The sequence below is a fragment of the Rhinolophus sinicus genome, linkage group LG06, assembly GCF_036562045.2.
Source record: "Rhinolophus sinicus isolate RSC01 linkage group LG06, ASM3656204v1, whole genome shotgun sequence".
NCBI classification, from domain to species: Eukaryota; Metazoa; Chordata; class Mammalia; order Chiroptera; family Rhinolophidae; genus Rhinolophus; species Rhinolophus sinicus.
Genome location: NC_133756.1, coordinates 17,568,802 through 17,580,027, shown reverse-complemented (window position 1 = coordinate 17,580,027; position 11,226 = coordinate 17,568,802). Strand labels below are relative to the sequence as shown.

General features: G+C 42.8%; 1 protein-coding gene and 1 long non-coding RNA gene across 3 annotated transcripts in view; one reads left to right on the top strand and one right to left on the bottom strand.

The window, feature by feature from the left end:
• The first annotated feature begins 1,366 nt into the window (after nucleotides 1-1,366).
• Nucleotides 1,367-11,226, top strand: part of LOC141572092 (uncharacterized) — a 15,808-nt gene continuing 5,948 nt past the window's right edge. Inside the window, exons 1-2 of the long non-coding RNA XR_012497211.1 lie at nucleotides 1,367-4,360; nucleotides 6,275-6,338. This is a non-coding gene — a long non-coding RNA (uncharacterized LOC141572092). The remainder of the gene's footprint in view (nucleotides 4,361-6,274; nucleotides 6,339-11,226) is intronic.
• The window catches only part of NSUN4 (NOP2/Sun RNA methyltransferase 4), a 20,266-nt gene continuing 18,331 nt past the window's right edge, over nucleotides 9,292-11,226 (bottom strand). The window contains exon 6 of one of the 2 annotated variants that reach the window (XM_019749424.2): nucleotides 9,292-10,769. In XM_019749424.2, coding sequence (XP_019604983.2) covers nucleotides 10,493-10,769 — 277 coding nt within the window. In that variant the 3' untranslated portion in view covers nucleotides 9,292-10,492. The remainder of the gene's footprint in view (nucleotides 10,770-11,226) is intronic. The other variant, XM_074334664.1, reaches the window with a different exon arrangement.

Here is an 11,226-nt window from a genome sequence, read left to right as displayed (position 1 = left end):
GCTCAGCCACCCCGCAGACTTGCTTTCCTAAATCACCCTTTTCTAATCCTGGCCCTCCAGGAGTTCACACCCAGGAAGCAGAAAAAATGTCTGACCAGGAGTCAGGGGACTTCGTGCCCTTCATTGGGGGGGGGGGTGGGACGCACACACACACACACACACACACACACACACACACACACTATTCCCATCTAGGCCTCTCTCCCAGGACTTCATGTGCTTTATCTCATTTGTGCTCTCAACAGACGTATAACGAAGGCATTTTTATTATCCTTAATTTACAGATGAGGTAAAGGACAAGAGGAGTTAAATAACTTCTGTGGTTCACACAGGTGGCTAAGGGGATTCCATCTCAGGTCTAATCCTAAATCATTGCTCTTACCCATCAAGCAGTACCACCATTACAGCCTCTGGAATTGAGACCTGTGGAATGGAGTATAGAAAAGTGCCTTGTGATTGGGAACACAGTCTGCTGAAACCTCTATAGTCTCCATGAGACAGGTTAGTTAGCATGTTGTTAGGTAGACAGGAAGGTCCCTGGTGGAATAAACAAAGACAGCCAAATTCTGAAACTCCAGGTTCTGAAATGGCTCATTTTATCCAGGACAAAATGTAACTGCACCTTGAGGTTAATAAATTATCTCATAAATCCCTTTTGGCCTGACAAATGAACAGATCTGATAGCTAGGGATGGGTTATTTCATTAATCCCTTCAGGATGGGCAAACAGAACAAACCTATTAGACGAATTCCATTAGAAGGTGCCAGCTCCCTTCTCTAAGCAGACAAGGGAAGATATAAAAATACGAGCTTCTGCCTTAGACACTGGGCACCCCAGTAGGGACCCCCTCTCTTCCGCGAGCTGCGACTCTTTACTTTTAATAAACTCTCCTCTTTCGCAACTCCTCACCTCTCCCTGGTCCATGCTTCCATTCTTCAGTTTCACGAGAGTACGTTCCCGACACAGAAATATCCCACATCATATACACTTCTGTCTTTACCTCTCTGAATCTGTGACTTTACCTTTAAAAGGGTGTCGACGAAAAACATCCAGCCTAAGAGAAAGCTTATAAGAGTTTATTTGAGGCCTGTCCCTGCTGGCTCAGGTGGCAGATAATGCAGAGATCGCATGTTTGATTCCCACGTGGGTCAGTGAGCTGCGCCCTCTACAGCTAAGATTATGAACAACAGCTCTCCCTGGAGCTGGGAGACTGCAGCTGGAGGACCAGTGCTCGCGACTGCCTCAGCAGGGGTGGCAATACCAGCATGGGCCAGGGAGCTGTGTCTTACACAACTAGAGTGAGAAACAATGGCTTGAGGGGGGGCGGGGAAGAGTTTATTTGAGCCAAACTGACAATTGCCAGGAAGCAAAAATCAACGGATTGAGAAAATGCTTCGCAAAATGGCAGTTTGCAGCTTATTTTACATAGAGTCAAAGGATGAGGGTTACATGAAATCCACTGGTGGTAGTTTAAGGGGGTGGGAGAAAGCAAAGCGGGGGAAATCTCTGGAATTGGATAAAAATACAGGCAACCCCTGTATAACAGTTGTTAGGTTCCTTTAAAATGCCATATTATGCAAATCCATGTTATATGAAACAAAGAACTAGTATAAAAAAGGGGGGTTAGGTTCGAAAGATTTAAAAAAAGTAGTATTATATTTTTATAATTAGGAGAAATATCTTTATTAAAGCAATTTTCACCAAAAGTATAACATATTAATATGTATTAAATAATGTTTTCTTCATCATCACTACTAAGCTTTTATTATATTCCGTGTTGTTCAGGGATTTCCTTAATTTTGAATGAGATATTTTTTGCTCTTATTACGCTCCGTGTTGTTCGGGGATTTCTCTAATTTTCAAACCGTGTTAGAGTGAAACCGTGTTCTAGGATGTCATGTTGTATAAGGGTATTCCCGAATTCTCAAACCGTGTTAGAAAAGTGCCGTGTTATACGGGGGTTGCCTGTAAATTGGAGAGACAGGTACTCCTTTTACATAGATGGGTACACGACAGTTAATAGTTCACATAGAGATGTTAATCAAGAGACAAGAATAATAATGAAGGATTTTGTAGTTTCCTGCTCTGGTCTGGAAAAAGGGATTACTGACATTCCAAGGATGTCATCTTAGGTGCAAAAAGACAATAGACAGGCTCAGATTGACTTTCACCTTCATTCACCTAAAGATGTGATTTCCTGCCATGGCCTACGTCAGTTAAGAATTTTTTTATGTTCACGCCATCTTCTGTTGTAAATGAGAAGCTTTTCAGTCTCCTGACCTTGTCAAGTTTAACCTGTGGCTCCTTTTCTGTCCTCAAGGGGAATTGTTATAATGCCTACCGTGCAGGATTATCAGGAGTCATCTGTGGGGTTCTTTATGAGTGGTGACTGAATGAAAGGCCCCACGTGTGGAGAGCCTTGAATGTTATTAGAAGAATCGGGACCTGAGGGCCATCAGAGTCAGGCTATTGAGAATATTCGGGAGGGGTCTAAATCCTTGTGTTTCTAAGACTTCAGTCCCAGTTCAGTGCCTATTTAGCACTGATGGCCCTTTGTAAGTTTCAAATCTCTGGACCTCAGTTTTTCTGTAAGAGGAGAGCTGACAAGATGCAGGGTGGAAACTCCAGTCTGAAGGTTTTACAAGGTCACCTCACCCCATCTCCTGATGGAATAAAGGGATTTACCTATCACTTGCTGGGTGATCTTGGGTAAGTCAATTTTCTCTGTTGTAAATGAAAAGCATTCTTCCTGAACCCCTCTCCCTCTCAAGGAGAAAATAAGAGTATAGGTATGAGGAATTTCTGGCCATTCCTGGGGCTTCATCACCCAGTTGGTACCTATTGTGAGTTGGGCCAAAATTGATTAATTTAGGAACTCCATTGACAAAATATTCATTTGTGTTTGTTTCCTGTGCTGATGGTTTCTCTAAGTTGTAGATTTCTTGGGGCATATTAAACAGGATTTAATTTATAAAAAGGTTATGGGGGACTTGGATGGGCTCTGGAGGCCAAGGCCGCAAGTCTTGGACTGAGTCTAATGTTCAGGTCATGGTGGGTGGTCACTTCATTCCTCTGAGAGAGGGTCCCGTGACAGTTCACCTCTGGCATTCTGTGATTCAACAGACATCTACTAACCCTTGCTGTGAGCTGGGGAAACTGAGGCAAGTACCACATCTCAAATTTGGCCTTGTAGAGCTTAAAGTCTGGTTGGAAAAAAACATGCATAGACATGCTTTGGTGGAAATGCAGAGTTCATGCTGCACGAACCCAAAGAGCCTTGGATGCTGGGCCTTTGGGCTGAACAGCCCTTGGGGAAGCCTGATAGCACAGTGGTTTAAAGCTTGGCTGTAAAACTGGAGCAGCAGCCCATCTTTGTTATGTGACTGTGCCCCAATATCCTTACCTGTAAAATGAGGTAATTTGTATATATTAATATTATACTCCAATTCTCTAGTACTATTATAAGAATCAAATGACATAATACATGTAACACAACCAGAACAGGGCCTAGCATATAGTAAGCAATGCATGCAAGTTAATCATTATATTATTAGTAAATACAGACCTACAGAGAGGGTTTTTCTGGACTAAGAAGTCCAGCTCAGGAGCCAGACTACCTAAGTTCAAATACTAACTTTCTCACTTACTGTGTAACTTTGAGTAAGTCACCTTAACCTCTTGTGCCTGTTTCCTTAAATGGGAGATAATAATTAATAGTGACTACCTCACAGAATTGTGAAGATTAAACGAGTTAATTCAAGGAAAGAGCTTAGAACAGCAACTGGCCCATTATAAGAGTTCAAGAAACTTCAGCTCATTATTTTAAGCAGAGACGTGATACACTCCTACCAGTGCTTTGGCACGGCAATGTGGAGGATTGCGAGAGGCAAGCTGGAGGCAGAGGCCATGGAATGGAAGAGCAGGATACGAGCATCCAGTGGGGTTGGCTTTCCAGGCCTCAACCTACTCGTATGTTATCAGGAAAGCATCTATAAGGCAACACCACACCAATCTATGAGCCAGATCTGCGCTTGGGTGAAGAGAGTAAGGGAGAGTTACTCTTATCTGCGGTCCTTCCAGCAGGCCTGGTAGGTTCCCATTAGCTGGTGACCTTGAGCAAGTCATCCTAATGTGTCCTCCACTGTCAAATGGAAAGTGGGGGAGCAAAGCTTACAGAAGGGAGCTTCTCAAAGAGGATTTAAAGTTTTTATTCTGGGGTTGAGAACAGTGTGTGTGCCCCTGTTCTCAGTAACTGTTCTGCTTCTCTGTTTCCTTTCACTTCTGTGAGCCTTTTCCTCAGTACTGAAGGGAGGTCAGGAAGGGGACACAGCCCTGCTCCAAGGAACTCACCGTCTCACAGGTAAGGTAGGACACTGCACTCAGAAGCATTATCTGTGGGGGACTTTACATGTAATTTTCAAAGCAATGTCAAGTCTTTGCCCTCAGTGGTCTGAGCCCCGCTACCACCTCAGAGGCTCCCAACTATCTCTGAGTTAGGGGAGAGTTTGTTTTCTGTGGTAAAGTGATCATAATTTAGATGATCCCAATACTCCCACCTTTTTCTGTATCTGTGCTCTTTGCAAAATAACTTTGTGTTTCTCCCTTCTGAAGGTGTAGTCTATTTTCCCACCCCTGTAAATCTGGGCTGATTTTACTTTGTGACTTCCTTCAACTAACAGAATGCAAGGTTGTGCTAGTTCTGAACCTAGGCTACAAGAGAATTATTTTCTTTCTTCTGGAACCCTGAAGGGGAGGTCAGGCCACAGCCATTACAAGTCTAAGCTAGCCCACCAGAGAATGAGCCCTGGTGGAGTAGAACCTACTCAGACCAGTTGTCCCTGCTCAGACTCTTACACACGTGAGAGCCCAGCCCAGATGAGCAGAACCCCCTGACTGCAGACACATAAGTGAGCCTTAGCCAAGCCCAGCTTAGGTCAGCAATCACCAGCCAACCCAGTAGACTCAGAGAATAATAAATGAAGAGTTCCAATATGAGAGAGTGGAGCTGCAAGGCCAAGTGAGGCCTAAGGTTAGAACTTGTACAACATTTGTTCCACCAAATTTAACTGGAAAGAGAGAGATCAGAGTCCCCTGAGGGAAATCTACCCACGGAGGGCAGATTTGTTTTAGACACAAAGAAATTCAGTACATCTCTAGTCAAAATTTTGAATGTCCCTCAAAAGGATACTGATTTGCTTTATAAAAGCCATCTTCAGTTTGCAGAATGATTCCCCAGATGAGTTCTTTAAATAACAGATATGTTAGGATTTGATTTACATACCACCTACCAAGAATATATTATCTGTGAATTAGGAGCTAAATATTTCATAATATTCTACCAGTGCTTTTCAAGAAGGGAAGCATGTGCTTTTCTGCATGTCTAGTTTTCAATAACTGGTTTTCCACCCACAAGATGTTGTCTCCTACACCTTCTTGGATAGAAGTGCTTATGGCAGGCAAGCTGACTCCATACTCACACTGATGTCACCAGATCCAAGTGAAAAATAAGTAGCTCTCAGGAGCAAAACAAAAGTGTTTCTCTAATAAAACTGCTCTTGCTATGGCTCATTTTTTAGTCACATTATTTTATTTTATATAGCCCGTGCTATATACGAGTATATGTCAGGTACTGTCCTAAACACTTTACTAACATTAACTCATTTAATTCTCATAATAACCAGTAAGGCAGTACAAAATCCCCATTTTACAGGTGAGGAAATTCAGGTGCAGAATGGTGAAGGAACTTACCCCCCAGTTTCAAATAAATTTAGGAGAGAGAAAGCCTAGCATTTTGTGTATATCTAAAGAGGGTATGGGCGAACACAGGTTGAGGAAAACAGACTTAAGGTGAGGTGTGGTTGATATGTTTCCAAGCTAACAACTAGAAACTTTAATGGTCAAAGCAAATCATATGGACAGTCCAGATTTAAGGGGCGGGGAAATCAACTGTTTCTTGATGAAGGAAGTGCAAAGTCATATTGCATTGGGACAGGATGCAAAGAATTGCTGTGGTCAGCTACCATACAACAGATAAGTGCTGGTATGAGAAGATGGGGAAGAATGGGAAGGATTTAGGACTGGTTAGAGTCACAGAAATCAGTTTTGAGGCCATTGTCATTGTTCAGTGAAAAATAAGGCCTAAGATATGAGATATTTGATACAAGAGATATTTCAAGAAACAAATTTCAGATAGCAATTTTTTACAAGTTACTTAAGTGGTTTAAGCTTATTTCCTTATCAATAAAATGGAACTGAATGAGTACCTATCTTTAAGGGTTTTTGTGAAGAAAAGAAACAATGATGACTGTGAAACAATGCCTGGCATGAGCCTGGCTCAGGTAAGTGTGCAATATGCAAGAGTGAGTACTGTCACTGCTATTATTAATCAGGCACTAAGGGTAACTGCAGTTTCTGGCTTGGGGAGCAGGGTGGATGGTGGTGCTGTTTGGTGATAAGGAATACAAAAGGGAAAAGGGCAGGTTGGCGGGGGAGAGAGTGGCGATTTGAGTTGGCCATGGAGGGCTATGTGACCCACTTGCCTTCCACTAAAGAACCTCAAATTCTGAGACCTTCTAATCCAGAAACTTTTAACTTGGGGTTTACAGATGGGCTTTAGGGAGTGCCCAAACCCCTGAGATTATGTGTAAAATGTGGTGTGTGTGTGTTTGTGCGTGTCCTGAGAAGGACTAAAGCTTTTATCAGTCTGTCAAACGTATTTGTGACTCCCCAAAAATGAAAACCACAGATCCAAGCGATCTCTCTATTGTGACCCATGGCTGGACCTCTGCTAAGGATGGGCTGTGGTATGTCACAACGAAAGAGGAACTCATGACCAAGACTGAGGCAACATTGCTAAGCTTCTAGGTCTCTAGACACAGCGCCTCCTACAGCCCGTATCAAGCTACATTTTGGCACTATTATACCGGGTAGGCTTGGTTCTCTATGGCTTATCTCTTCTCTTGTTGGACGTCAGGTGCACAAAATTGGATTAAGAATAATCTTTGTTCATGACACTCTTATTTTTATCATGCTCAAACTGTTTTTTTGTTGTTGTTGTTGTTGTATTTTTTAAACTATATTGGGGAACAGTGTGTTTCTCCAGGGCCCATCAGCTCCAAGTCGTCCTTCAATCTAGTCGTGGAGGGCACAGGTCAGCTCCAAGTCCAGTTGCCATTTTCAATCTTAGTTGCAGGGGGCGCAGCCCACCATCCCATGCGGGAATTGAACCGGCAACCCTGTTGTTCAGAGCTCACGCTCCAACCAACTGAGCCATCCAGCCACCCCCACAATACTCTTTTATGCATAGCCTTTTACTAATTTATTTCGATAATGTAATAAGCACGAAATATGAAAGCTAGAACCTTGACAATAACCTCCCTATATGTCCTTCTAGCCCCATCCTATCTCCCTGCCTGTTGGAACCACTATCCTAAATCCCACAATGAAATCCATTTTTTTCCTTTTTATATAGTTTTACTGCATATATGTTCTTTTAAAAATGTTTTTCAATTCTTAGTTGTATTTAACTTGATAACATCAGAGAAATGAAAATTAAAACTACAATGAGACATCAAGATTCACCCTCTAGAATAAAGTTTAAAACTTACAATGCCAAGTTTTAGCAAGGATGTGACATAAAGTGCTCTATCTTTAGGTTAAATCACAATGATCTGTGTGAAGAACCTCGGCTTTGGAAGAGCTCAAATTAGAAATTCCCAGCAGGGTTTTTATGTTACTCTCGCCATGTAATCAAGCCAGACACATGTAACCAGTTACAGTTGTAAATTGTCAGTAAAGAAAGCAACCCTGGGAGTCACCAGGGTAGCTTCTGACTTTAAACAGCACATTAGAAATCCTAATGCCTTTACCTTGGCCAAGAATGAAAAACCAGACATCCAGATAAAGACAACAGCTTTTGCAATCCAGTTGTAAATCAACTCTATCTCCCACAACAGGAAATTCTAGAATAGGCAAAACTGTAGTGACAAAAAGCAGATCAATGATTACCTGGGACCAGGGATGGGGGTACTGAGTGCAAAGGAACCCAAGGAAACTTTAGGAAATGGAATTATTTTCTATATTTTGATGTGATGGTGGATACATTATTATATATTATACAATTACCAAAATTCACTGAACAGTACATTTAAAATTAATACATTATATTGTATGTAAATAATAACTTAAATAAGGGCATCATGTTACTTTTTTTTTAACTTTTATTTATTTTTTAAGTGTGTTTTTCTGGGACCCATCAGGTCCAAATCAAGCAGTCATTTCAATCTAGTTGTGGAAGGCGCAGCTCACACTGGCCCATGTGGGGATCGAACCGGCAACGCTGGTGCTAAGAGCATCATGCTCTAACCAACTGAGCTAACCAGCCGCCCCACATTTTGTTTTTAAAAGAGCATCATGTTACATTTAATCTTTTGGGACTAAACTTTTTCACTTAATATTTTATTGCTAATATTCATCCATATTGTTATGTGTCACCGTAGTTCATTTGACAGCTGTGTAATATTCCACCATGTGAATATTCCAGTTTATTTGTCCACTCTCTTGGTCATGAGGATTTAGGTTTGCTTTTGTGACCAGGGCTGCTATGAACATACTTGTACATGTTTCCTGATGTACATGTAGGAGTTTCTCTTGGATTTATCCCAAGTATTGGTAAAACTGGGTTGCAGAGTAGGTTAAATACTCAATTACAGGAGATAAACTGTTTTCCAAAGTACTTCTCTGCTTTTCTTACCTAGGTCTGTTTTCCCCAATTAGCCACAGACCAGGAACAAGGACCCCAGGGGAAGGAGACCCTCTCTCCTTGAATTATCACTGTTTAGTATTTGATTAACACCAGCTTGGATACAGGGGCAGAAGCCCAAGCACCTGAGACCTCATTGCCTCCGAAAATACTGAGTGCAGAGTAAACAGCAGGCAGGGACCACATATCACACCTGGAGGCTAATTAGGTTCCTATTCCCTGAAGCTCCATCTTCCTAGCTACTAGGATTTTAAGTCTGGAAGGTCTTCCAGGGCCCTCAGATATAATGCAAATCGCAAGAAAGCAGAAGGCTGAATTTCATCTAAAATCCTCCTCAGCTGACACCCCTAATACTCAAACAAGGATTAGCAGGAAAGGCATAAAAAACAAAGTGAGTGACAGAAAGAAGAAGAGAAGGGATAAGGAAAATGGGAAGAACCAAGAACACAAGTATTCTAAAATATGCACCCTTTTTTGCACAAGGGCCAGTTTTTAAGAAAAAAAAATTTTAAAATAAAAAAAGCAGGATCTGCAAGTGACCATAAGCAATTTTTAATATCCCTGCCATTGAAAGACTGAATTATTTGTGCTAAAGTTACAAAAACAATTTAACTAGCATGCAATCAGTAAATGATGTAAAGTTGCTTCCAAACAAACACCGTGTGAGGTGAGGCCCTATGATGCTGGGAGGAGAGCTCTGAGTGATTTGAGGTATGCCAAAGAACTGGCACCACAGCTCAGCCACAGACCAGGAACAAGGCAAAACAAAATAGAATATACCAAAACAAGACATTCGGAGATTCCTAGGGGCTCAGAAAGCAAAGGAGGAGAGCTGCCATTCCGAAGGATGAGGCCTCCTTATCCCTCACAACCCCAGCTGCTACATCTCCAGTAGTTCCCTGGCTACCTGTCATACATGAGCTCAAAGAATACTTGCTAGAGAAATGAACAATAGAAGAAACACACCAAACATTATCACAGTCCTATGGAAGAGCAGCTTCCCCAGCTACAACGGGACAGTAGTGCTGTTAACAGCAGGAAGAATGGCTGGAATTATTCGGTTCAGGCGAGCTTTCTCCCTGTAAATAAGCAGATCATTATGCACTGGCTTCACATTTTTAGTTACTTGTTCCTTAAATTAGATCATGGGTCATATAGAGAACATAGGTAGATTTGTTTGGGCCCACTGGCTGCTGACGATCGATCACACAGAACTCTCAAGTGTAAGAGGGGTTCTGTAACCAGAGGCCTGTCACCAGGCTGTGGTCCTGGGCTTCAGGCCCCTGGGAGCCAGTGCTCAGTAGCAGCAGCTGGTACAGAGGGAACTAACAGTACCTGGACGGACATGAGGCCCACAATGACAGCCCCAGCTTTATGGCGCTTCAACAGTTTTATTGGTTAAATGCTTCTTCCCAAGTTTACAGCTTATAGTGTGGGCCTGCTCACGGCTCCTCCTCTTAAGCCCCTAACAGGGTAGGAACCTTTAGTATATAGAGATGGGAAGTGGGGGGTGGAGTGTAATAGGGGAGTTAGAAACTTGCTGATGCTCCACAATTGGACAGCAGGACAGAAAACCTCCTACTTCCTATTGCTGAAAACTGTCTATAGAAAGACTTGAACAGGACGGACATAGGATCCAGAGTGCATCTTTGCCACTGGTCTCAGTTTCCAGTGCTTCCATGGAGTACAGCCTTTGTCTTCCTTCACCAGGGCTTTAGGAACAGGGTGATGCTATGTCAGTCTACACATTTTGCAAAGGTACATGGGCCCAAAATTGGCCATGAGGTTTGGGATTACCAGCTCTCCAACCTGGCAGGATGGAAAGAAAGAGAATGTGTCCATGAAAAGCTCTCGGAAGTGAGTCAGGTCTTCTACCCGAACTTCGATGCTATATTGATTGGCCAGAAGCTCGATGGCGCCTTGCACCACATACTCGTTCTGTAAGTGTGAGAGTGAGCACGTGGAATAGACAACGTGGCCTCCTGGTTTGGTGGCAAGGAGTCCAGCCCTGAAACCAGAAAGAGAGAGAAGCAGTGACTAGTGAGCTTCCCGGAAGCAGGAGGGCAACAGAAGGAGCTGGAAGCAAGGATAGGGGAGGCTACTTGGGATGAGTGGCTATGTTAAACCTCTGAAGTCCCTTCCACGATGACACCACCTGAAAAGTCATTCTCAAAGCAGAGAGCAACCCAACCTTACTCCAGGGCTCTCCTCTAGAAGCCTTCTTGAAAAGATCCCCTGAGCTCCGGCTCTAGTTAGGAACCAAACCCTAATGCTGGCTATGGACTGAGTCCTTACCCCAGCCCTACAGAGCTTTGATCTCAGCAACTATTTTTCAGACTTGTGATACTCACTGGTACTGAGCCTAGCATGGAGGTAAGAGAACATAAGTGAATCTGTGCAGCCCATAGGAATTTTATGTTCCAGAGGACTATTCCATGATGCCTGTTTCCTCCAGGCAGATCCTC